This window comes from Protopterus annectens, chromosome 14.part0 (genome assembly GCF_019279795.1).
Source record: "Protopterus annectens isolate FY-2018-M chromosome 14.part0, PAN1.0, whole genome shotgun sequence".
Taxonomy (NCBI): Eukaryota; Metazoa; Chordata; order Ceratodontiformes; family Protopteridae; genus Protopterus; species Protopterus annectens.
This window is the reverse complement of record NC_056748.1, coordinates 197991924-198016010: the sequence shown is the minus strand read 5'-3', so window position 1 is coordinate 198016010 and position 24087 is coordinate 197991924. Positions and strand designations below refer to the sequence as shown.

Below are 24087 nucleotides of genomic sequence, written 5' to 3'. Positions count from 1 at the left end.
ACATTCCAATTGGTGCATTGTACTCAATAATGGGTCTAATGAGGGAACAGTAGAGGGGCACCATTACATCCTTAGATCTTGATGCAAACCCTTTCGTGATCAGATGGGTCACATAGAAGGATTTTCTAACCACCTTGGCAATATGGTTATCAAAGGAAAGCTGACTATCTACTTGGGTCCCTAGATCCCTTATTACTACTTCAGATTTCAGGGGGTTACCTCCTATGTGGTAGTTCGCTGGTACTCTGTTTTTCCCAAAGGGAATTACTACGCATTTTTTAGCATTTAGCTTGAGACCATGGCTTTGACACCATGCATCAGTCTCATTAAGGCCCTTCTGGAGGATATCCATATCAGCCGGAGACTCTATTATAGCACCCAGCTTGCAGTTGTCCGCAAACTTGGTCAGCCACAGCCCTTCAGTGCTTGCCTGTACTTCTGAGAAGTATATGCCAAACAGGAGGGGCCCCAGGACAGAGCCCTGAGGCACACCGCTCATTACTGGTCTGGATTCGGACATAGATCCCGCTACTCTTACTTTGTGGGATCTGTCTGAGAGCCAGTTTGTGATCCATCTTGTGACATAAGGGTTTATGCCCAGGTTGGTGAGTTTATCAATAATACCCGAATTGGGAATGGTGTCAAATGCTTTAGCAAGGTCAAGGTAAGTCGTGTGTACCTCCTTTCCCTTATCTATCGCCTGAGTAACTGCCTCAAAGAAGTCCACCAGGTTCAGGAGGCATGATCTGCCCTTAACGAAGCCGAACTGTGTGGGGTCAATTGTTTGGAGGTTCCCAATCTCTCCATTTATGAGTTCCATAATGATTCGTTCCATTGCCTTACAGATCAGACTGGTCAGGCTTATTGGTCAGTAGTTCCCAGGGTCGGTTGTAGGCCCACCCTTGTGCAGCGGAACCACTGTTGCTGTGTGCCATTCTATGGGCACATATCCTGTTGAGAGGCTGAAACTGAACAGGGTATTCAGATGTGGGGTTAATTCATTTTGGAGCTCGCGTATGACACAGCCCGGGATACCATCTGGTCCCATGGAGGCAGTGTTTTTAGCTTTCGATAGAGCCTTATTAACCAACATATCAGTAATAATTGGAGTTACACAATCCCCTAGAATAATAATAGGTCCTGTAGGTGGTGGTGGTGGTGGGGGGGGGGGGATTTGCACTGAACCTGTCAGCCATGATGTTGGCAATGTCAGTGGGGTCAGTGTATTTTGTTCCATTTTGTACTAGCGCAGAACAGACCTGAGCATTGCCGTTTAGGTTTTTGATGTAACCATGGAAGGCTTTATAGTTATCCTTGGCATCCTTGGCAACTTTTTTTTCGAAATTGGCTTTAGTTGACTTGATGAGGGCCCTCAATTTCTTACTAAAGCTGATCAGGGAAGATTTTTCTACTTGAGATTTGGCCTTTTTTTGTATAAGTCTCTTCCTTTTATTGTATAGTTTGCTTATGGCCGGGGCCACCAGACTGGTTTCTTCTTGCTTGAGGAAGGAGTCTTGGTTTTATTTGGGATAGCACGATCCATGCAATCCTGAAGATGTATATAAAGTGCCTTGGTGTAGGATTCTGCTTTCTGGATGTTATTATCCTTCTGCAAGGGAATAGTGAAGCTTTCCACTTCTGACGCAAGTAGTTTGATGTTTGCTTTGGAAAGGTTTTTTATGATATTTTCTTTGACAGGGGGAGGTGGAGGGATGAGGATGTCTAGGGTTATCAGTTTGTGGACAGATCTGTCCAGAGCGGGAGTGATAACGGGTGTGGTACAATGGGCATCCATATTTGTGGTGCCTAAATCCAATATGTTGTCCCCTCTAGTAGGAGAACATACTAGTTGTTCAAGGGCATTTGAAATTATAAATTCTATGAACCACTGGGCATAGGAGTTAGAACTTTGGTAATTCACCCAGTCTATACCAGGGTAGTTGAAATCACCCGTAATTATGGTGTTGGGTAGGACCTTTATATTTTCCAATGCCTCAAGGAATGCTGAGTGAGCATCTTGGGACATGGTGGGCAATCTATAACAGGCTACGACTTGAAATGTGGTTTTGCCTGCTGACAGTTGCACATGGATGATCTCTGGGGCATCATGCTGCGCCACTAACCTGGAGATGTGGGTATCCTTGATGAATATGGTAACACCTCCACCCTTTGTACTGTGATCCGGTAACTGAGGCTGGAAGGTACGATATGAATTGTATCCTGGTAGTGCTGGGGTGCTCTCTGGAGCCTTGAACCAGGTTTCCGTCACTGCACAAACATCGATTTTCTCCATACTGAGGAGTACCTCGAGTGCATGCATTTTGAGGTTGAGACTTCTGGTGTTGAGTAGCATTACCCTTAGTTTTTGGTTACCTGTGCTGGTTACGGTGGTTGGTTTGTCCTTTGAGCCTTGTCTAAAAAATGCACTATGGGGATGGCAAGAGCCTTGGCCAGTATTCAAAATCCTAGGGGTGACAGGTGCAAACCATCTCTGGCGAAACAGCGAGGCTTGTCTGTCATGTCATCCCAGGCAGACAGACACTTGATCACCTTAGAATGACACCAGAAGCTTAGCCAATTGTTGAAATTGATCATTTTGTCTTTGTATTGTGGTATCATTCTAGGTGAAGGTAGTATGCTACTCAAGGTCAGGGTCATATCAGCTTGGGCTACATGATCAGAGAACTCCTCGATGTCTCTTTTCATGTAGTCCAGGGAGGTACGTCTTATATCATTCACACCAACATGTACAATGACAGCATCATACTTGTACTTGTTCTGGAGTGAACTAAGTGCCTGTGTTATGTGGCGGATCCTAGCACCTGACAGGCAGCTGAAGGTAACCTTCTCCTTGTTCAGCCTGGTGAGTGGAACATCTGTGTGCCTTACTATAGAGTCTCCTATTACTAGCGTGTTGAGTATGGTGTTTTGCCTTAGGGGCTGTCGTGGGGCACACTGCTGAGGTGAATTATGTGTTTTCTGGCTTGTGTTTGGAGGTGCAGGTTGCTTTCTTGTCTGCTTTGGAGGGCACTGTTTCTTTTTCAGATTAGTACCTAGTGCCTCCGAATATATTTTTGTGTATTTATGTGTTTGTTTTGCCGGTGCTTGTTTTGTAGATCCATGTGTGACTGGTGATGTGATGCTAGTGTGTCTCTTCTCCTCTTGACTGTCTGTTACAGTCATGGGTTGAGAGCGCTTAGCCTCCAGTCTGGCTGTGTATTTGCATCTCTCACAAGTGTTTGTGTCTAGAGGTAAGAGAAGAGGGTTGTCAGTATACATGAGGCAGTTGTGACATTGCCTCAGGATGCCCAATTCCACCAGATGAACTGGAGAGTACACCTGAAGCTGACCTCTGGACATGCTTGGAAAAGTAAATTTCATGTGTCTTGCAGGCAATCAAGGGTCTTATGCTGTATTATAATAGTGCTGTCTAGGAGATTTGGAAATAATAGTGCTGTCTAGGAGATTTGGACAAGTGCTGATTTGGGTTATGCAAGTGCTGCAATAAGAGCAGTTGATCTGAAGCACTTGAGTTGCGGCTTGCCTAGTTCTAAGGGAAAATTTGCAGTGCAGACTTTGTGGAGCCAGGAATAGTATACCCTAGCTAACCGGTGCTGCCCGCTGCTCTGTGTGCAAGACCGCGCAAAAAGAGAGTTGCAGGGTTTTAAGAGAGAGAGATCAAGGAGTTTGGAATTGACCCAAAATGGCCAATAAAACTACAGTTTCTAGGCAGTAACCACTCCTACAGGGACAGGCAGGCTGCTCAGTGTTAACCACTACCACTGGTGAACACAGAGACTTCCCTTTAGCCCAAGTAAGCACTGGCCTCCAAGAAACTTACAAACAGTTCAGAACAGCAACTCTGTAACTGAACTTTCTTTTAAATTATAGATGTGACTGTCTCTGTCTGATGCTATCCATACACAGCCATCACATGGGGAAGTCAAGTCTGTGGACATTGGCTAACATCATTTGTAATATTTGTATGTGCTTAGGTTGTTATGTGTATTCATTTGTTTGTGAGTGTGTGCTCTCCTTTGCCTCTTAGCCAGGGTGAGCGCATATTGTGCATGCCTATGTCTGCTGGCTCCCTCTGCAGCTGGAGGCTCTCTCTCTCTCTCTCTCTCTCTCTCTCTCTCTCTCAGTATCCCTGTCAGTATGTGCTGGAGGTACTGGCCCTGCCTGTGGTCCAGGAATATATGGTCCTGACCCTTGCTGTCCCTGTTGCAGCTGTTTCCTCAAGATGATATTGTGCAACATGGCACACACCGAGAGAATTTCTGTGCATGTGCCTGAGTCATAATGCAGGGCACACCCTGATGTGTCTATACTGTGGAAACATGACTTCAGCATGTGAAACACATGCTCTATGATGTTTCTAATTTGAGCATGGCCGTCATTGTAGCCTTCTTCTGTGGGTGTGTGTGAATGCAATCTGTGGCCCCCAAGACTTCAAGGAAGTGTGATATAGCATAAAATTTCTGCATTGTTCTTTCTCTCTCTCCTCTGGTGTTCATAGAAAATAGATTTTACTCCCTTGCACATTCTAGAATAGCATTAAGACATTGATGCAATATTCTGGAGGCTGAAGCCTGTGATACCCCTAGTATATCCCCTCTGGGTCTCTGGAATGTACCAGATGCTAATATCATTAATGCTACATATACTGAGTTTCCACTGGTATGGGCTCTCCTCAATTTCCTCTGCATCTGAGGTGGGGGCAGTAGAGGTTCCAGAGTTCCTATAGTGTCTTTCTATCAACCCTGTATCACTCTAATATTTCCATATCATCCAGTCAATGAACACCCTTCTTTTCTTTTGTTGAGGTATATCAGCAGCAGCGGTGGCATAGATTTGAGACTGTTGCATATACACATGCAAGAGAGCAGCACACTGTTTTATTTTTTGATTTATTTATTTATTTTTTTAAAGTGTGATGGTGGCAGTATTCCAATTGGTTTTGGAGCTCATGGCAAAGAGCTGCACCAAGTCTACACAATTACTTTACAGCTTCCCAAATGGCTCCACCATTTTGGATTGGTTAATTAGGATGTAATTCTGCTAGATATACTTTAATTAACATATTTTCCTGTTTATATTTTGTTTTGTCACTCTACATGACATGCAGAGCCATTTAATGAATACAAAAAAGCTCATTATCATATGCGTGTTGTGGCATGATACACACACAGTGGCACAGCAGACTTTAGCCATTCATTAATCTGCTCTAGTGTGTTTTGTGAAAGTTTTACAAATGTTTATTTCTTTTCTTTTGGATGTAGCTGTCATAAACAACAGATGGGTTTATTTTAAATCTGTACTTGAAAAAGGTGTGGGGAGGCAATTAAAACTAAGTTATGTCTTTTCTTGGTATTAGTGATTCTGATTCAAATGCTCCTTATGTTTGATTGTTTAGTTTTCTTCCTGGGTTCATGTTTTCCTGTTAGCTCAAGAAAAATGATTAGATATGGAGGTCATATGTTTTATTAATGTTCTAGTTAAACTTGTTTTTGTTAATGTTCTATTTAAACTGAGGTTTAATGATTGTTCTTATCCTGTTGGAGTCCTTGACTGCATATTAGATAAAAATATTCATATTAAGATTACTTTTATATTTATTATCTCTTGCAGTGAGAGTTTTATATTCCTGAACAAAATTAATGTAAGACCCCTCTTAGATATAATAGGCTGTACAAAAGGGTTATGTGTGGTTCATCATTATACAGTTTTATTTAATCTATAAAAAAACAGCAGGTAAGTGTTTTAAATTTGAAACTATTTGAGAGCATTTAGCTTATCTTTACTATAAATTATATATTGTACACATCGTGCATTATATCCTTGGAAAAACTAAACAAATATGATTTTGACTAGTTTTAGCAGTATCCGTACTGTATATTTGCATGTATCTCATTGCAGTACAATGCAATGGAGCTTTGTTTGCAGACTGGCCTGCTCCCAATGCAGAGTGCATTTTAATTATAATGCCTTCAGGCAAAATAGTGGAGTACAGTTACTGCTTGTAAGGCTTTTGGTGAATTACCTACTAGTAGTGGAACTTCTATTATCAGAGAATCAATAAATGACTGTGTCAAAATCTCTTTCCTATGTCTAGACCAATTCTTTGGATAAGCCTTCATTTTTATCTTGACCACCTATCAAACCTGTTCCATAGATGCCCAAATATAGTGACTGGAAATTTAAAACTCCACTGATGACATACTAATTTTTCTGAGTGCCTTATCATGGGGAGTTTCATTCTGGAATGCAAAGGATCAACTAGAATAATTAATCTCCATAAATACTATTATTGCTGTCTTAAAAATTCATCAAAATACTATATTACTTCCTCTGCACCTAATCCAAGCCTACTTTGACTAACATACGATGTTTCCAGTTCTCACAATAGCTATTATTCCAGTATCCTTAGGCATAGATACAACATGACAGATGTGAGAGGTAGTAATGCAGTAAACTGATTCTAAATTAAAACTATTTTATTGAAAAAAAAATATAGGAAAGAAAAATATAAAACTACACTTGTCATTACTTGCTGCTTCAGCTTTTTGCAACTGTTCAACTCTATATCTGAGCTGTAAGAATCATAAGTATGCATCTGTGCATGTTTACGAGTCCCATAACGTGAACAAAGAAATAATAATAATAATAATAATAATATGTATTAGAATGATATACAATTAATATTACCTGGTTATATTGGGAGTCATTTTTATATTTACTCCCTTATTGTCTGAACATTTTATCACTTAAGCACAGTAAACTGAACATACTGCCTCCCCATTAAGCATTATTGTCATTGTAACCTTTTCCTGAGTGAATTAACACAGACCTTCTCTATAAATCCCCCCAAAGCACTCACTCTCTCATCTAACTAGCATCTTCTGAACCACCATCCAAGCCTCTAAAACAAACACCTCTTTACCCATTCTTAGAATATTAGGTAAAACAGCCCCCTTTTTTGACCTACAGCCATGAAGGAGACAGATGAAGTGTGAAAGATATGACAAAGAAATGCACATCATAGATTTATGAACAAAAGGATGAATACTCAAGGTATCATTTTATTAGAAAGCATGGAAGAGAAGTCCAGAAATGTTCCGGATTATGTAGCCTTAACAAATTAAGTATTTACGTCTGCATTTAAACAGGGGTGACAAAGATAGCATCAGCATAGTAAGATACGTGGGTATGCACAGTGAAAAATCAGTAAACAATGTACGACTAGAAAAGAAGTAGGGAAGGAATTAGGGTGCATTCGGTGAAATAAGGTGCATGACCAAGATGGGTAACAAAAAAAATGGAAATTGGTAACACCAGTTTACCTGAATAAAGGTTTGTCAAGGTAGAAGACAGGGTACTACTGTCTCATTAATGATATACATTTGGCACAATGTCTTGAAAACTCGCCCATATGTGATGCTGTTGGAGATCTGTAGTGTTAATCCTCTGGCTGTTAACAGCATAACTCTACAAACCAGAGTCCTTTCCAGTGCCATTTATTTGAGGAATTGGGATACTAGTGTCACTCACAGTATATCCTGTGGACACCAAGATATATGTTTAATCAAGGAAGTTTACATCCTTGCCTCAGACAGATTGTATATATTCATTAAACCAAGGGTGAACAGAACTGGGACTAATATGCACTTGAGATGGAAGTCACCTAATGTAAAGGAATTCTCTGAGGTACAGTGACCTCTATGTTGATTTTATCAAATAAGAGGTTGAAAAGGGGCCTATATTTTTCAGATTCAAGCATAATTAAGACTCACATCATTATAACCTTCTTCCCAGTACAGGTTAGATAGATCAACGTGTAAGTTGTTGTGATGCTACAACAGTCAGAATAAAACAGTATAGTAAGATGAGCTGCACAGGAATCGCTGCTGATGCCAGTCACATATATTTACATTAGGTATCACAAGGTAGGACTACACAACCTATAATCCCACAACAACAACACATTCCCATTCTATTCAAACATCTGATTGGGTACATTTAAGTGCTTTCTACTTGTAAGATTAATATCTCAGGCCTCTTGCCTTACAACATGGAACTACCTTTTCATCATTATCTTAAGCTTTATACCAAGATCATTCAGCAGGACTTACACATGACAAGAACTGGCCAAGATTTATTGAAGCTTACCCTCTTTTTTATGCTTAAGTGTGTCACACAAACTAACCCATAAGAACTTAGAAAGCCAACAACATACTTTTTTATAGGGTGAGAGGACTGGCCCCATGTGTTTTCTTTTTTTTTTTTTTTGTTCCTTAGCTGCTTCGATGTCTTAATGATTGAAAAAAAATGAAATGGCAATCTGGAGTTTCTGGTTCAAGCACTAGTTTAAACATTTCCTTCATAATGCTGTACATCTAGACTTTACCCAGAGCTTGTTGTTTCAAAACACTTCTAAGTGAAACAGCAGATCCTCTGAGTACTGTTTTTTTTTTTTGGTGCACTATCCCCTCTCTCCCTTGATCTAATTGCTTGTGCATTGCTTTGTGGTTAGAAACTATTACCACAGTCAGTGTTGTAAAAGCTCTAGAGTGAGCCTTAATTTGGGGTAAAAAAATTGTCTGTGGACCAACCCACATACTTGGTAAAAAAAATCCTTTTAAATCCTTTAAATGTAAGTAAATAAGTAAACATGCACATGTAGTTTTTCTTCTGTTCTCATAGGTTTGTTTCTCTGTGATCCATAACAGTATAAGAGAAAAAGAAGATTACAAACATTTTTGCCAGTTAGTATTTGCTTCATTTGCTTAAATGTTTATTGAGACAGCAGATTGAATGGTCTTTGTTTGAATTCTAGCTGAAACATTCAATTTTTCAGTTTTGTGCCATGCTTTGAGCAGGACTTGAAAATTTTAAAAGCTTCTGATACGTATATACCCAATACCATTGTATTTACTGCATATCAGCAAGTTAAATGGCATCTGAAATACTTGGTCTAGAGATCTAAACGTCTTGTGCAACAGAATCAGAATGGTTTAGAGGGACAGGCATATCTTGCAGACAATACCGCTGTTCTGGAACAGACTTCCCATCCACATAAAACAAACTTTATCCCTGTCCATATTCAAGTGCAACTTGGAACTCTGGATGGGAAACAGAATATTTACCCCAGGACTGCCCACTGTACTATTAATGAACAGAGGCAGCTCCTAAATGCTTTATCCCATGCATGGGTCTCCTCAAATTATTTATGGTATGATTGCAGTTGTTCTTATTAGGAGTAATATATATTTATTCACCATGGCATGGGTAAGGACAATCTCTAACCAAATGGTATAGTTAATTCCAGCACAAAAAGGGAAACTAGCTAGGTGTAAAATGGCCTGCAAGGGCTGCTAGCCTAGTACTTACTTATTAATGTATATAGGTGTATATGACTTCCGGTTCAGCATGTTTTTTACTGTTATCCTCCTTTCTTCCCTGATCTGTATGCCTGTGTATTGTATTAGCTTAATTCTACATCAACTTAGTAGTAATTCATGGGTAAAAAACAAAAAAATTATGAGGACTATAGAAATGACAGGTTAATAAAAATAATTAAATTCTAAATAAACAAGTAAATATAACTGTGTAGTTGCACATCTTCTGTTCTCATTGGTATGCATGTGAATTATAGAAGTACAAGGGAGTGATGAAGCGGAAGAAACATTGGCCATTTTTCAGCTACTTAATGCTTGCTTCAGACCCCCACCAAACCCAGTTAACTCCACTGAATATGCAAAAATGTACACCAGCACACTATACCAGCATGTAAACAGCTGCACAGATACAGCTGTACCCTGCAGAAACAAGTGCAGGGTAGATCCAGAAACAAATGCACATGGTGGAACCGTAATATCAGCAAACTTTACAATAAAAGGAAGAAACTTTTGATTAAAAGCAGAAGTAAGTCCCAGAATGATATAGCCTTCATCCTAGAAATAAACACACAACTCAGGAAGTGAATAAAATCAATAAAAACTAAATTAAGGCTAAAAAGCTACCCAAGCCAAAGAAAAGCACAAGGCCTTTTTTCTGTACATGTTTGTAATGGCAGAAGTACAATACAGTAATGCGTTGAGCTGATTGTGAAGCTGAAGCTATAGCGAACATCCTTACCAATAAATTTAGCTTCGACTTTATCCCTTTCTCCCATCTGTCTGGCCGACAAGATATAACCAAGTCCAGCTCACTTTCAGCTATCACAAAAGACCAAGTCCAAGAAGCACCACTGTCGTAAGCCACAAATACTACATTGATGTGTCCTGACAATATCCCTGGATACATCTTTAAAAGCACTGAACACAATTTAACACTCCACTAACAACACTGTTCAACCTTAGCCTCATTATGGGTTTTGTACTTGCATTTGAGAGGAACTTCCACAGATCTAGGAAACAGACTCATAAGTCTGACCAACTTCTTATGCATAGCCATGGAAAGACTTCTAGAACTAATCAATAAGGACATAGGGGAAACTCCAAACATTGAAGCCATTGCAGTTTGAATTTGCCAAGGGCAGGTCATGCTTACTTAACCTGGAGTTTTTTTTTTTTTTTTTTTGGAAAAAGTCATTAAAGGAATTAGTGATGGTAAAATGGTACAGACTGTGTACCTCCACTTAGTCAAAGCTTTTGACACAATCTTCCATTCATGCATAGTTGTAAAGCTAAATAAAACTGTGAGCAAACTACTACACCATCCACTTGATTGCCAGCTGGCTCACAAATAGGATGCAGAAGATCAGAACAGGGGAATCCACCTCCACAAAGACACCAATCCGAAGTGAAGTACCCCACAGTTTAGTACTGGGACTTCTCCTGTTTGGCATCTACATATCTGACTAAGTATTGAGATGACTGCAAACTAGGAGCAGTCATTGAATCCCCACATTATTTAACCACCAAATAAGAACGTTTGTCCCAAATGAATAATTGGTGCAAAAATCATGGACTGAAACTTAATACAAAAAAATGGATCATCATATTACTGGAATGTCATCTTCAGCAGAGAACCACCACACTGACTATATGCTCCTAAGAGAAGACCCATTTTGGGATTTGGGAACTTATGTGGACAGTGGTCTAACTTTCGACTAGCATGTGTCCACTGTCATAAGAAAGCCCTTCTGCATTGTACAGATTAAAACAAAGGGATTGAGTACAATACCCCATTTGGTATGTATCTATCTAGACCCACAAAACAACTGGAATGTTCACAGAAATACCTTACCAAAAGGATACAAGGCATATACAATATGTCCTACATGGACCGACTCAAAGCCTTGTCACTATACCTGGTACCCTACAGACTGCTAAGAGGTGACCTGTGCCTAGCATACAAGGAATTTTATGACTCAATACTGATGGAGCAGCTGCACATCAGCAAGTCACATGGCTTTACAAATACTTGGTATATTCAGCAAGTCACATGGCTTTACAAATACTTGGTATAGGGATCTAAAATCCTTTCACAACATCAGCAGAACCTTTTGGAGAGACAGGTATGTCTTATAGAGGGTACCACTCCTGTGGAACAGACTTCCCATCCACATAAAACAAGGGTCATTACTGTCCATATTCAACTGCAACATGTATGCATGGATGGGTAATTTAAAATTTACCCCAGGACTACACCGTGTACTACAAATGGACAGACACAGCTCCTAAGTGCTTTATCCCATTCATAGTTCCCCTCAAATTATGTATGATATGATCCAGATTACTCTCATTTGCGTTAGTATATAACTATCGACCATCGGATGGATAAGGCTAATCTAACACCAAACAGGAAAGGTTAATTCAAGTAGCAGGCTAGGCTTAAAATGGTCCACAAGTGCAGCTAGCCTACTACTTACATATTAACATATTAAAGAAAGCATATTAGTAAACAGTAGGGTTCTTGTTTCAAATCCTACTTGTTGCATGTACTTTTTTTGTACTTTGCGCCTAGACTTTGATCAGAGTGTATACTTTCTAAACCTTCTAATTGGTACAGCAGTTTATCTAACACCAAATTCAGGAAGTTTGTTGATGCACACTTCCTCATCTTTATCTAATTACCCATGTATTGTGTTGTGTGGAATGGATTGCTGCTGCATTTAATTCTGTAAATGTTGCATAGTGAGCCTTGGTTTGGGGTAAAAAAAGCAGTGAAGACCAGATCACTAACTTGGTAATAAAAAGTACTTAAAATATAACTGAATGAAGAAAAATGTACTTGCCCTTTCTCTGTTCTTATTGGTATGTTTGTGAGTTTAATGTGCAAAGGAGGGTAGTATCAAGTTAGGTAGCTTTAGAGGTACAGAGATTGAGATACACATAAAGAGAAAGAGATAGAGATAGAAAGATAGACAGACAGACAGATAAATATATAGACAGACAGAAAGACTAAAAGGTACTTCATAACAGATATCTGGCATACTGTGTAGGTTGTTGTTTTTACATTCTTGTCACATCACATCAACAAACGTTTACACCCACTTTTACTGTGTCACTGTAAGTATATGCATCCTTAGTGCACTGAGAAAACTACTAAAATTCCTTTAAGCATACTACATGTAGTATGCTTGCTGAAGCACAAAAGCAAGCATTTGGTTACTGCACACATAAAACACTGACATATGTTCAAACCTGAAACAACCCAGCCTCTTAAAACAGTCTACACCAAATTTAAATGAAAAGATAAAAGTAACAAAAGAAAATGGTTTAAAATAAAATTTGGCTCGCATTTCCTACTAAGTTCAGTGTTTAAAAAGTAACTTTTCATACTGTACACACAAAATTTATATGCAAAGTCCCGAAAAGAAAAAAAAAATCTCTTAAAGAAATTATTTTCAAAATGAAAAATAAGATTAAAAATATGAAATAAAACAATAACTGTTCCAACAAAAAATGTATACAATTAGTGATCCAGCAAAAAATTGCCCAGGGGTGTGAGTCTGAGTGCCATAAATTATTTTTTGTCTGGTTACTTTGAAGACGTAGTACCCCATACAGAATTACTTCCACTGTTGTGTACCTATCGAGTGCTCTTATATGCTCTATCCTGCTAGTGACCTTTATAGCAGGTTATACATAAATTAACATTTATTTATTTACATTTGTTTACCGGGAAAGCCCAAATGGGCCAGAAGCCCATTTTCAGGGGAGGCCTGGGGAGAAAAGCTCCACAGAAATATAAGCAAAATACAATAATTAGATAGTGCAATAGTTAACTAGTACAATAGTATACAGACAAACAATAATTAGATAGTAAACAAGTATACATATAGTAAGATGCAGAATACGGGGTCTATATTATAACAACGAACGATCAGATGATCGAACGTTGTTATATTGACCCCTAAAGTGTGAAAACTCAAAAGAGTGAACAACCAAAACAGCTATTTTTTTTCCCAGGGAAAAAAAATCGCTGTTCCCAAAAATGTTCGAACTAACAGCATTTGATTATCTGATTGTTCGCTAAACTAAAGTAGACCCGTAGAATACACATCATCTAGTTAGTCTATACAAAGAAGTATTCAATACAGTTTTTTAGTAGATACTGGTTCAAAAAGAAAAATACAAGCATTTCAGCAAAGATCACTGTGAGAAAAATAAAATTAGTACTGTGTACATATTAGATAATATTTATAAACAAATGAGATTTCTTTTATATATATATATATATATATATATATATATATATATATATGGGTTCACTTTATAACATTGAAATACTGAAATGTCGAATTTCAGTATCTCGAAGCTATAAAGTCGAATGTTCAAAATAGCGAACGTTCATAATCGCGAATTTGACGTATGTCAAAAATATGTCAAATTTGTGGTTATGAAGTTGCTCTATGTAATGTCCGGGTTTGTGTTTTGTTGGTGCACGGTGCCGTGTGTAGATGTAGGTGTTATGTCAGGTAAGTGAGTGTTTTGTAAGGGTTTTGAGTGGGACTTGGATTGGAGATTGTGCGTGTGTGAGTGAGCTTTTGTGTTGTGTTTGTGCGATCTCGGAGTTAGTATATATAAGTAGGGGGGGTGTGGGGGGCACAGCCCCCCACATGGGGGGTGCAGTGGGGCTTGCCCCCCTGCTTATATGTGTGTGAATTGTGTATGTGTGTTGTTTTTTTGGTTATGTTGTGATGTGGGTGTTTTGTTGTATGTTTAGTGTAGTGTGTGCGGTGTTTTCGGTTATGTGGTTTCTCGGTTTTTGTTTGTCGGTGATTTGTGGATTCGGTTTTATAGTCTCGAGATACTGAAATTCAATATTTCAGCATTTCGAGGTTATAAAGTGAATCCATATATATATATATATATATATATATATATATATATATATATTTATTTATTTTATTTATTTATTTTTTTTGAGTAGTAATAACACTGAGGAGAGGGAGAAAATGAGGTAAGGAGCAGATTGTGTATTGACAGAGTTATAGATATCTTCTCAGTCCAGACCTCTCAACCAATTGGGAACAAATTTCAACAGAATCAGGGACAAGTCAAGAAAAAATCAGGGACAATCTGGGACACTTTTAAAATATTAGTGCTATTAACTTGAAACATTGACAGAATCCAAAAGTCACTAGTTTTAGGAGGGATTAAGAGGGACAGAGTTAAAATTTGAGTCAAAATCAGGGACGTACCTGAAAATCAGGGACAGTTGAAAGGTATGTCTCAGTCAGGTTTGGCACTGCAGCAATGCCAGTTTTTGGACAGATGTTCAAATAGTACTTGTTTGAAAATTGGTAGAATCAGGTGTGTTTTGGTGGGTCTGGGGTAGAGAGTTCCATAATTTGGCTATTTGATTTGAGAATAGGGCTTTACTGTGAGTGTTGTTAGCTTTTTTTACTTTAAGAAAGTTTCTGTCTGCAGATCTTAAACTTCATGGTTATGAGTAGGAAACAATAAGTTCTTTCAGGGATGGGCAAGTGTCAGGATAGAAGATGATACTGTGTGTGAATTTAAGTTGGTAGACATGGAGAAGGTTAGGCAGCTCAAGCCAATTTAATTTATGCAGAGCAATACAATGGTGGGCTTGGTGGGGAAGGTTGGCTATTTTGTTGTAGCAAGTTTCCAATTTTGCATAGTTCAGTGAGTGAACACGACTCGAACAAGGCAAACAAACATGTTTATTTGTTTTAGAAACTACACCCCATAACTCTAAAAACAATCAGGTTAAGCACTTTCATCTGCATATGCAGACTTCTTCAGAACAATCCAGTCTCATACCATTACTTCATTTAAAAACTTTTTGGCACCAAAGCACCCATTAATTCAACATTTAAAGTAATAGTGTATCAATTTTATGAAACACTCCTTCCTGATAGACATAGTTTTTTTTAAAAAACTTGTTACAATGTATTCAGTGAAATTGCGTTAAAATATGTAAAAAATACATTAAAATAATATGCAATGAAATAAAATATGTATGTTGTATAATAAATGTTGTTTGAATACCTATAAATTATTAAATAAAGCTTATATGATGTACATTTAGCATTAATTAAAAATAATTAAAACTTTAAATAAAAAACATTGAATAAAGAACTTTTAAATAGAGAAAGAACCTTTAAATATAGAGAGAACCATCCTATTTACAATAATTGCAAAAAGGGTTTGATGGTAACATATTCATTGATTCCTGGCACTCTAGTGGCATCTGTCAAAATGTGCCACACACTCTCTCTTTATAGTTACCCCCCTGAGGTGAGATGTTGACTTGATCAATGATAGCAAACTTGAATACATGTGTTTCCCCACATCTATTGATGTGACGGAACAGTGCACTGTTCATATCTTTGACCCTAATTTTATATAGGTGGTCATATATTCGCATCCTAAAATGCCTTTCGGTCTTTCCAGTGTAAAATGCGGGGCATAACATGCACTTTGTCATATAAATAACATTCTTACTGTTACAATTACCCACTCTGAATTTAACACATGTCCTATTCACATCATTCAGCCTACATCCTTCTGTTTCTAATATAACATAACATTGTTTACAAGACCCACATTTCTTTGTTGTTTTATGTATGTTGTGTTCCTCTGTACATTTGGCCATCTGTTCTAACTGTCTCTTTATTTTCATACCTGTTTTATTAACAAATCTTGGACTTTCTCCTATAATTTTCCTAATTTCTTCGTCGACTACTAAAGTATTCCAATGACTTCTAATAATGTTTTTAATATAATTAATATAAGGTGAGCATATTAAAACACATACTCTACTATTGACCATGTCTTCAGACGTTTTTGTTCTATTTTTGGTGTTCATCATTTCATTGTCCAATAAAGGTGGGTATTTTTTGCCCCATTCTCTAATGACATATGCTGAAACGTCATTCAATATGGAAAATGGATATCCCCTGTTTACAAACATGGACCTGATGTTACTTATTTCTTTTTCCATTATTGTAAAACTCGATGACATATGAGCTGCTCTTATACATTGTCCTTTGAACACATTTTTTAACACGTGTCTAGGATGGTTACTGGTATATTCCAGATAATCATTGGAAAAGGTGTCCTTCCTATGAATTTCCGATTGAAAACCATCCTTAGAATGACTAATAAATGTGTCCAAATATGCAATACCCTTCCAACTTACTTTGTGAGTAAATTTCAAAAAATCACTAATATTGTTAATGTACTCAATAAATGATGTAATGGTGCCTAAAGGCCCATTCCATAGCAAAAAATATCGTCCAAGAATCTAGAATAGTAAGAGATGTACTTATAGTACTCACTACTGAATAAATGGTTTGTCTCCTATTCCAGCATAAGCAGGTTAGCAAAAATGGGGGCACAAGATGTCCCCATTGCCACCCCCCTGGTTTGTCTGTAATATTCCCCTTCAAAATAAATGTAATTATGATCCAACACCATACTCATCATGCCTGTGATCAAACTTATTCGATCCCAATTCGTGTCCGAAAACTTTCTTAAACTGTTGCTAAAATCTTCTATTCCTTTTTCTTTAGGAATACAAGAGAAGAAGTCTATAACGTCTATTGTGATAAAAATTAAGTCTTTTCTCCAAATATTGTTTGATAAATGAGCCATAAACATCCACTAATCTTTGACCGTATGTGGTATGTTAGCATATATGGGTTTAACCCATCTGTCTATAACTACCCCTATTTGGAAGGTCTTTGACTTACTGCCTGAAACTATAGGTCAAAATGATGGATGCAGTATGTTTTTGTGAACTTTGGAGATACCCACTATCTTCGCCAAAATAGGATAATCTACCTTTAAGAAATTGTATATCTCTGTAGCAACCCTATTGTCTAATAGGTATTCCTCTAAGACTAAATCTATCTTTCTATAACCTATATTAATTTCATTGATGGAAATGGTTTCATAATTCCCCGATTCAAGCAAAATCTTGTAAACCTCATTGACATAGTCCATAGTATTAAAGAAAACTATACCTCCTCCTTTGTCCGGTTTCATGACTCGGATATCTCTGTTCATAATCAATTCTTCCAAACATTTTATTTTGCTTGCATTTAAATTATCCTTAATTGTCTGTTTTTTACATCGTCTATTAAATTATATACATCTTGACATATTTTTTCAAAACCAGTCACCTTAGTATGGGCAGGTGGTATAAACGTACTTCTCTTTTTTAGTATATTGTAATCACTAGACTTTGTGTTGTAAAAATTCTGTTTAAAAAATATGGCCAAATTCAGTTTTCGACAATATAATTTAATCTCTGTAATAGAATCTACTAAGTTAAATTTTACTGTGGGTATATATTTCATTCCTTTGGAAAAAAGGGAAAAATGTTCCTGCTTAATGTTAAAGTTGGTGTAATTGTATACTTTTAAATCATTAAAACTGTTCATAATGTTCTCTATGGCACCACATTCGCTATTCACTGTTGCGTTTATCACATAATTTGTTGCATCTAGAACTGTTAACTGTCCATCATCTAATAATAACGTCTCTGGTAATTCTGCCTTTGTTCCTGATATTGCTCGTGTCTGTTCCACTGACTGTAATTCTTTTTTGGAGCTGGGAAATGTCTGCCCCATTGAAAATTCATCCCCTTTTCCTTGTATGTTCCTTCACCCCAATTTATCATATCTTTATCATCACCCTTATGTTCACGCTTCCATATATAAGCCCGGTGTGTTTTCTATTGTTCCAAGTCACGCTGTATTTTTTTACTTTTTCTGACAAAAATCCCTTTTGCCCTTATATCAACCGTTTTATATTGTTTATGATATAGGTCTTGCCACTGTGGAAACAACAAATCAGCAACAATGTCCTGGTTCAATTTTTCTACTTCACATACTATTCTAGATAGTCTCTCATCGTTCTTTTTGATGAGCATATTCATATAGCTAAAACCAAAACTATTAAACATCGTATTAAATTCTAACATAGTATTGTCATCCAAGTTTAACCCCATTGGTATTTTGAAAAATCTTAATCCCATAGGTACAATACCCAATGTGATACATTTTGATAAATATCCATTATCTATTTTAATACTTTTTACTGTAAACAACCATTTTCACAAGGTATAAATCATGTCTTTTAAAGTCCCCTTGTCCCCAGTAAAATGTCTTTCTTTCACATTAAATTTGTTACCGACTACTTATTCAGTAAAGTCAAAATCATTAGTGAGAAAATTGTCTAAATTGATTGACAACTCGGACATCTTTGGTAACAAAACGAGTGTCCTTGCTACTAGGACTAGAGGAATTTGTAACAGTACCTTTAGAGAAATTCAAGTTCTTCTTGGCAATAGTCGAATAAGTTCTGGTTGGTAACGGATGCTTGGGGCTGGCTCCCAAGCGTTTGACTTCGTCATGCACATGAAATAAAGAAAAGTCAAAATTGAATTAATTGTCAGAAACAATGCTAGCATTGCTATAATGGTACTGCAGATGCGGAGGTTCATTAGATGTTATTTCATCTCGAACATGGTTATTCCCTTGTCCATTCGGTATCTCCACCTGTGTAGATGCATGGCTTACCACTATAGATGATTCTCTCCCTTGCGTTTCATGTACCGGGCTCGCAGATGCTTTTTTAATCCACACCACAACGTCTATTAACCGGGAAACTTCATCCCTCAGCATGGTTATTTCAGTCTGTATTTTATTGTATTCATCCCTGTTCAATGAAGCCTGGGTCACCTCTCTCGCATTATCCATTACGACCGACTGATATACTGAACAAAAAGAGCAGAAGCAACACCGTAAATGTAGTCCACTAGACGGAAGCCAACCATCTAAGTAATGTTGTATAGTTCAGTGAGTGAACACAACTCGAACAAGGCAAACACAGATGTTTATTTGTTTTAGAAACTACACTCCATAACTCTAAAAGCAATCAGGTTAAGCGCTTTCATCTGCCTATTCAGACGTCTTCAGAACAATCCAGTCTCAAACCATTACTTCATTTAAAAACTTTTTGGCACCAAAGCACCCATTAATTTAACATTAAAAATAATAGTGTATCAGTTTTATGAAACTCTCCTTCCTGATTGACATCGTTTTTCTTCATCAATGAATATGTTACCATCAAACCCTTTTTGCAATTATTGTAAATAGGATGGTTCTTTCTCTATTTAAAGGTTCTTTCTCTATTTAAAGGTTCTTTATTCAATGTTTTTTATTTAAAGTTTTAATTATTTTTAATTAATGCTAAATGTACATCATATAAGCTTTATTTAATAATTTATAAGTATTCAAACAACATTTATTATACAATATATATTATATTTTATTTCATTGCATATTATTTTAATCTATTTTTAACATATTTTAACCCAATTTCACTGAATGCATTGTAACAAGTCTTTTAAAAAAAACGATGTCAATCAGGAAGGAGAGTTTCTGAAACAAGGTTTTGCCCCTTAGTTTTTGAAGTCTAATGGTTTCTTTTGATATGATGGGCAATTTATTTTTTAAGACGAACATGTACGAGTTGGTGCTAAGCTATTTAGAGCAGATAGAAGTGTGTCGTTGAAGTATGTTACAGCCTGGTTCATTTGGAGATGATGGAGTGGAGTCCAGTTACATTTGCTGAGCATGTCTAAAAATGCTTCATTGGAGAAGTTTTTGGTATTTTGTATGACTCTGTAAACTATGGTTGTGTGGGGTGAGACGATGACGGATTAAGTAGGTAGGTCTATGGTCGCTTAAATTATTTGGAAGAAATCCGAAGAGATAGTTGTGGCTGGCACTATTAATAAATGACCTAAGATAGATTCCCTTTTGCTATGTTTATCTATTCAAGTGGGAAACTGGATTGTTTGGGAGAAACGATGTAGATTTATGAAGGTAGAGGGGTTATCACCAGTGCAAGTGTTCCAGTCTAAGTTGAAGTCGCCTGTGATAATTGTTTCGTGGGTATAGGTTGAGGCTGTCCATGCTATGAGTTCCTCAGTGGCAGTGGGAGTATTGTTGGGAGGAATGTAAGTGGCTATTATGGTCATATTTTCCCTTAGGTTGATTCTGAGCTGTGTTACTAGGACTTCAAAGCTGTTATCATAAGGGTATTTGATTGGTAAGTAGTCTATGATTCAGTTATCTTTGTAGAAGATTGAAACCCTCCTCCCTTCTTCCTGATCCTGTCTAACCTCCATATGGAATAACCTTGTGGGAGTATGTCTGAGTCTCTTATATGGGGTTTTAGCCATATTTCTTTTGCTATAAGAATGCCTGGTGAATATTGTGCAATGACTGCATGAAAGTCTGTGATTTTGTTAACTAGGTTTCTAAAGTTCATATTAAGAATGAGAAGGTCTGAATATTTGATGAAGGGGTGGAATGGTAGGCATGATGTTATGTTGTTCAGTATGTGACCCAGGATTGGTGTGTATATCACCACAATGGAGAATCTGTGATAATATATATGCATGTTTGTGTGACACTTTGGAGTTTATGCAAATGTGTTTGCTGAAGTGGTAAGTGATACTGCTGACATCTACATGTTTGAAGTGGAAGTATGCAACAGGCATGTGACTGTAGAGATGGGAGGAGATAGCAAGGTAGGAGAGTGAGGAGTGAATTATATTAGTATAATGTAGTGTGGAGCTACGTACATGTTGTATCTGTAGGTGAGTATAATATGTTAGTATTCAGATAGCAGTAGGATATAGAGTGTGGGAAGGAGAAAGAGCATGGTGTGTATTCTTTGTTTTTAATTTTAGGTTAGCTGGATGGTGTGATAAAGAAGATGTAGGGACAGAGGGGGTGTTGGTATAGTGTAGTGGGAGTAGAGTGATTAAGGACAGTTGCAATTAAGTTGTGTGAGGGGACGGATGAGTGTTACAAATAGTGTAATGGTTAATTAAGGTGTGACTGGCAGAGGGAGGGTGATTGTTGATTGGGGGAAGTTGGGGAAGTGGTTAGTGTTTGTATAAGTCTAGGTGATGCATGGGTGGGTGGGAATGAGGGTAGGGTAGAGGACCGGAGAGAGCCTAAGCATAGCAAGGGTGAAAGGAGTGGGCATGCTCTCCTCAGACAAGAGTGTAATAAAAAGCAATAGGTATGAGAAGTGAAAACCTTGAAGCTGTAAGATAAGTGAAAGCAAGAAAGAGGTAGAGGTAGAAAGGTAGGAATATAAGCAGATAGTTGCAGAAGCACTACCTTTATGGCTGTGGTGTGTAAGTAAATCAACAAAGGAAGGCAAATCTATCTGAGGAAAAAATACACAAAGTAAATGGTACTAGCCTTACTTTACAGGAATTCTAATGGGGAGGCAGATTAAATTGGGACAAGATAAAGCAAGTATATTATTATTTGCGCCACCTAGTGGCAAGAGATAAAGCTATAGTTGCTTGGGGGGGGCTTGCAGGTGTGCACGCTGGCTGAAACAATGTTTAAAAAATAACTATTAAAAGTACCAAATTTGCTATAAAAAGAAATGTAAGCATGCAGACACAATGTTTAAAACATAACCAAATTTGCTAATAATAAGAACTGTAAACATCCAGTCACCTATGCAGACTTGTCTGGTGGGTATCCTTATCAAAAAGTGTTATTCTTGGCTTGCAATAACTGTAAGATGAAACTGGACTGTAGCAGTGTTTTTATTTGGCTATGTTGGAGTTGCTGGGGGAGGGTCCCAAGCTGTGATGATACAGGCAGACCAAGTGTGCAGTAAAAACAGAGATAATAAGTGATGTTAGGAATATGGCTAGTTACTGCAAAGTGCACAACACCTCAGTGAGCGGTAAAGTAAGATGTGCGAGGGTGAGCTGACTGAGTGCAGATGTGTGTTGTTAGGAGAGGTATAAAGGAAGGCTGTAAGGGGATCTGTGGTGTCTGTGGAATGAGCGTGCAATGACTGAGAGAGACAGAAGTTTAACAGATCATAATGTGCGTACCGCTGACCTCAGGGCATGTAGTAGATTAAATAACAGGCAGAAATCATACAATAGTAACAGTAAAACACATACTTATGCAGCTAACAGTGCAGTAGGCAACAATTAGTAAAACACATTTGAAGATAACACAGAACACACACTTATGCAGAACTGTAATATTAAGTAATACAGAGTAGCACTGATCAATAGAGGTTGAAGAAACTTGCCAGTTGCCAACAGGGAACAAACATTTCCATTTCTGGTAACTTAAAACACTGCTTTAGTAAATGGAATAATCTGGGATTATGGGCTCAGGCAGGTATGACCCTAGCTGTGAGCAGCATCCTACCATCACCCAGAATGATACCGCAGTACAGACAGAAAATGACTGACTTCAGCAACTGGCTAAGTTTCTGGTGTCATTCTAAGGGGATCCAGTATCTGTCTTCTTGGGATGACATGACTGACAGACCTCGATGCTTTGCCAGAGATGGCCTGCATCTGTCACACCTTGGTTTCTAGGTACTGGCTAAGGCTCTTGTCACCCCTATAGTGCCTTTTAAGTGGTGTTCCAAAGACCAAATTATCACTGTACCAGCTATAAACAAATGCAATCTTTGGTTCAAGCTGCTCAACACTAGAAGTGTAAATCTCAAGATGCACTCGCTCGAAGCACTCCTCAAAATGGAGAACATTGACATTTGTGCTGTAACGAAGACTTGGTTCAAAGGATTAGAAAGTACCCCTGCACTACCAGGCTATAACTCATTCCACACCTTTTTGCCCCAGAACATAGACTGAAGCTCCAAAGGTGGTGGTGTCTCCATATTCATAAAGGATATGCACACCTCCAGACTAGTAGTGCAGCATAACGCATCTGAGATACTCCAAGACTCTCAATCAACATTCCTAAGCATCCTGGAAACTACTAAGATCCAACCCAATGCTCTCATACTAGGTGACTTCAACTACCCCTCCATCAACTGGGAAAACTACTTATGTACCAGTCTACTAGCCCAATGCTTCCTGGAATTCATCAGTTCCAATACCCTGGACCAGCTCATTCTTACCCCCACTAGAGGAAGCAACAGCCTCGACCTGGTTATTACTAACATGGGCAACCGTTGCTCTACACCAATAGTCAACTCCTCCCTGGTTAGATCCAACCACAAACTAATTACCATGAAAATCCACATCTCACCCACACCTCCCGCAAAGGTATCCACCATGAAAAATTTCTCCAAAGGTGACTTTATACTCCTAAAAACAGAGGTGGCTGACTTCACGGCACCCATGCCAATAGAAAACAGATACACTCAGACACTCTGATAATGGACTGGACATACTTTTAAAGTAACCGTATACATTAAGATATGTTATAGTGTCAGGCTAAAGTAAATAGCGTACATAGTTATTTAAGATGTTATATATAAATACTATGGAATTCATTCAAATGTATTTGAAAAAAAAATTTTTTTGAGAAAATAGATGCATGACTGTAGAGTCATACACCAATGCACTGTATGAACACGTACATAAATGTGTGAAACTAGCGATACCCAACAGAACCAAGATGCTCTCCTCCAAAAAAGGAAGCCAATCTGGTGGTCCCCTGCTATTAATAAACTTCACAACAGAATGAAGAAACTGTTTCAGAAAAAGGTGAAGTCCAAAGACTGGAAACAATTCCCTTATTAGCCTCAACAAAAAGTTGAGATCCCTCATCCAAACCTCCAAAGC

General features: G+C 37.8%; 1 protein-coding gene across 1 annotated transcript in view; it reads right to left on the bottom strand.

Annotated features, from left to right (window-relative positions):
- The window catches only part of LOC122788639 (VPS10 domain-containing receptor SorCS1-like), a 1297464-nt gene extending 1278278 nt beyond the window's left edge, over positions 1 to 19186 (bottom strand). Inside the window, exon 1 of the mRNA XM_044055539.1 lies at positions 18912 to 19186. Within this exon, the coding sequence (XP_043911474.1) occupies positions 18912 to 19186 (275 nt within the window). The remainder of the gene's footprint in view (positions 1 to 18911) is intronic.
- Positions 19187 to 24087: the final 4901 nt, after the last annotated feature.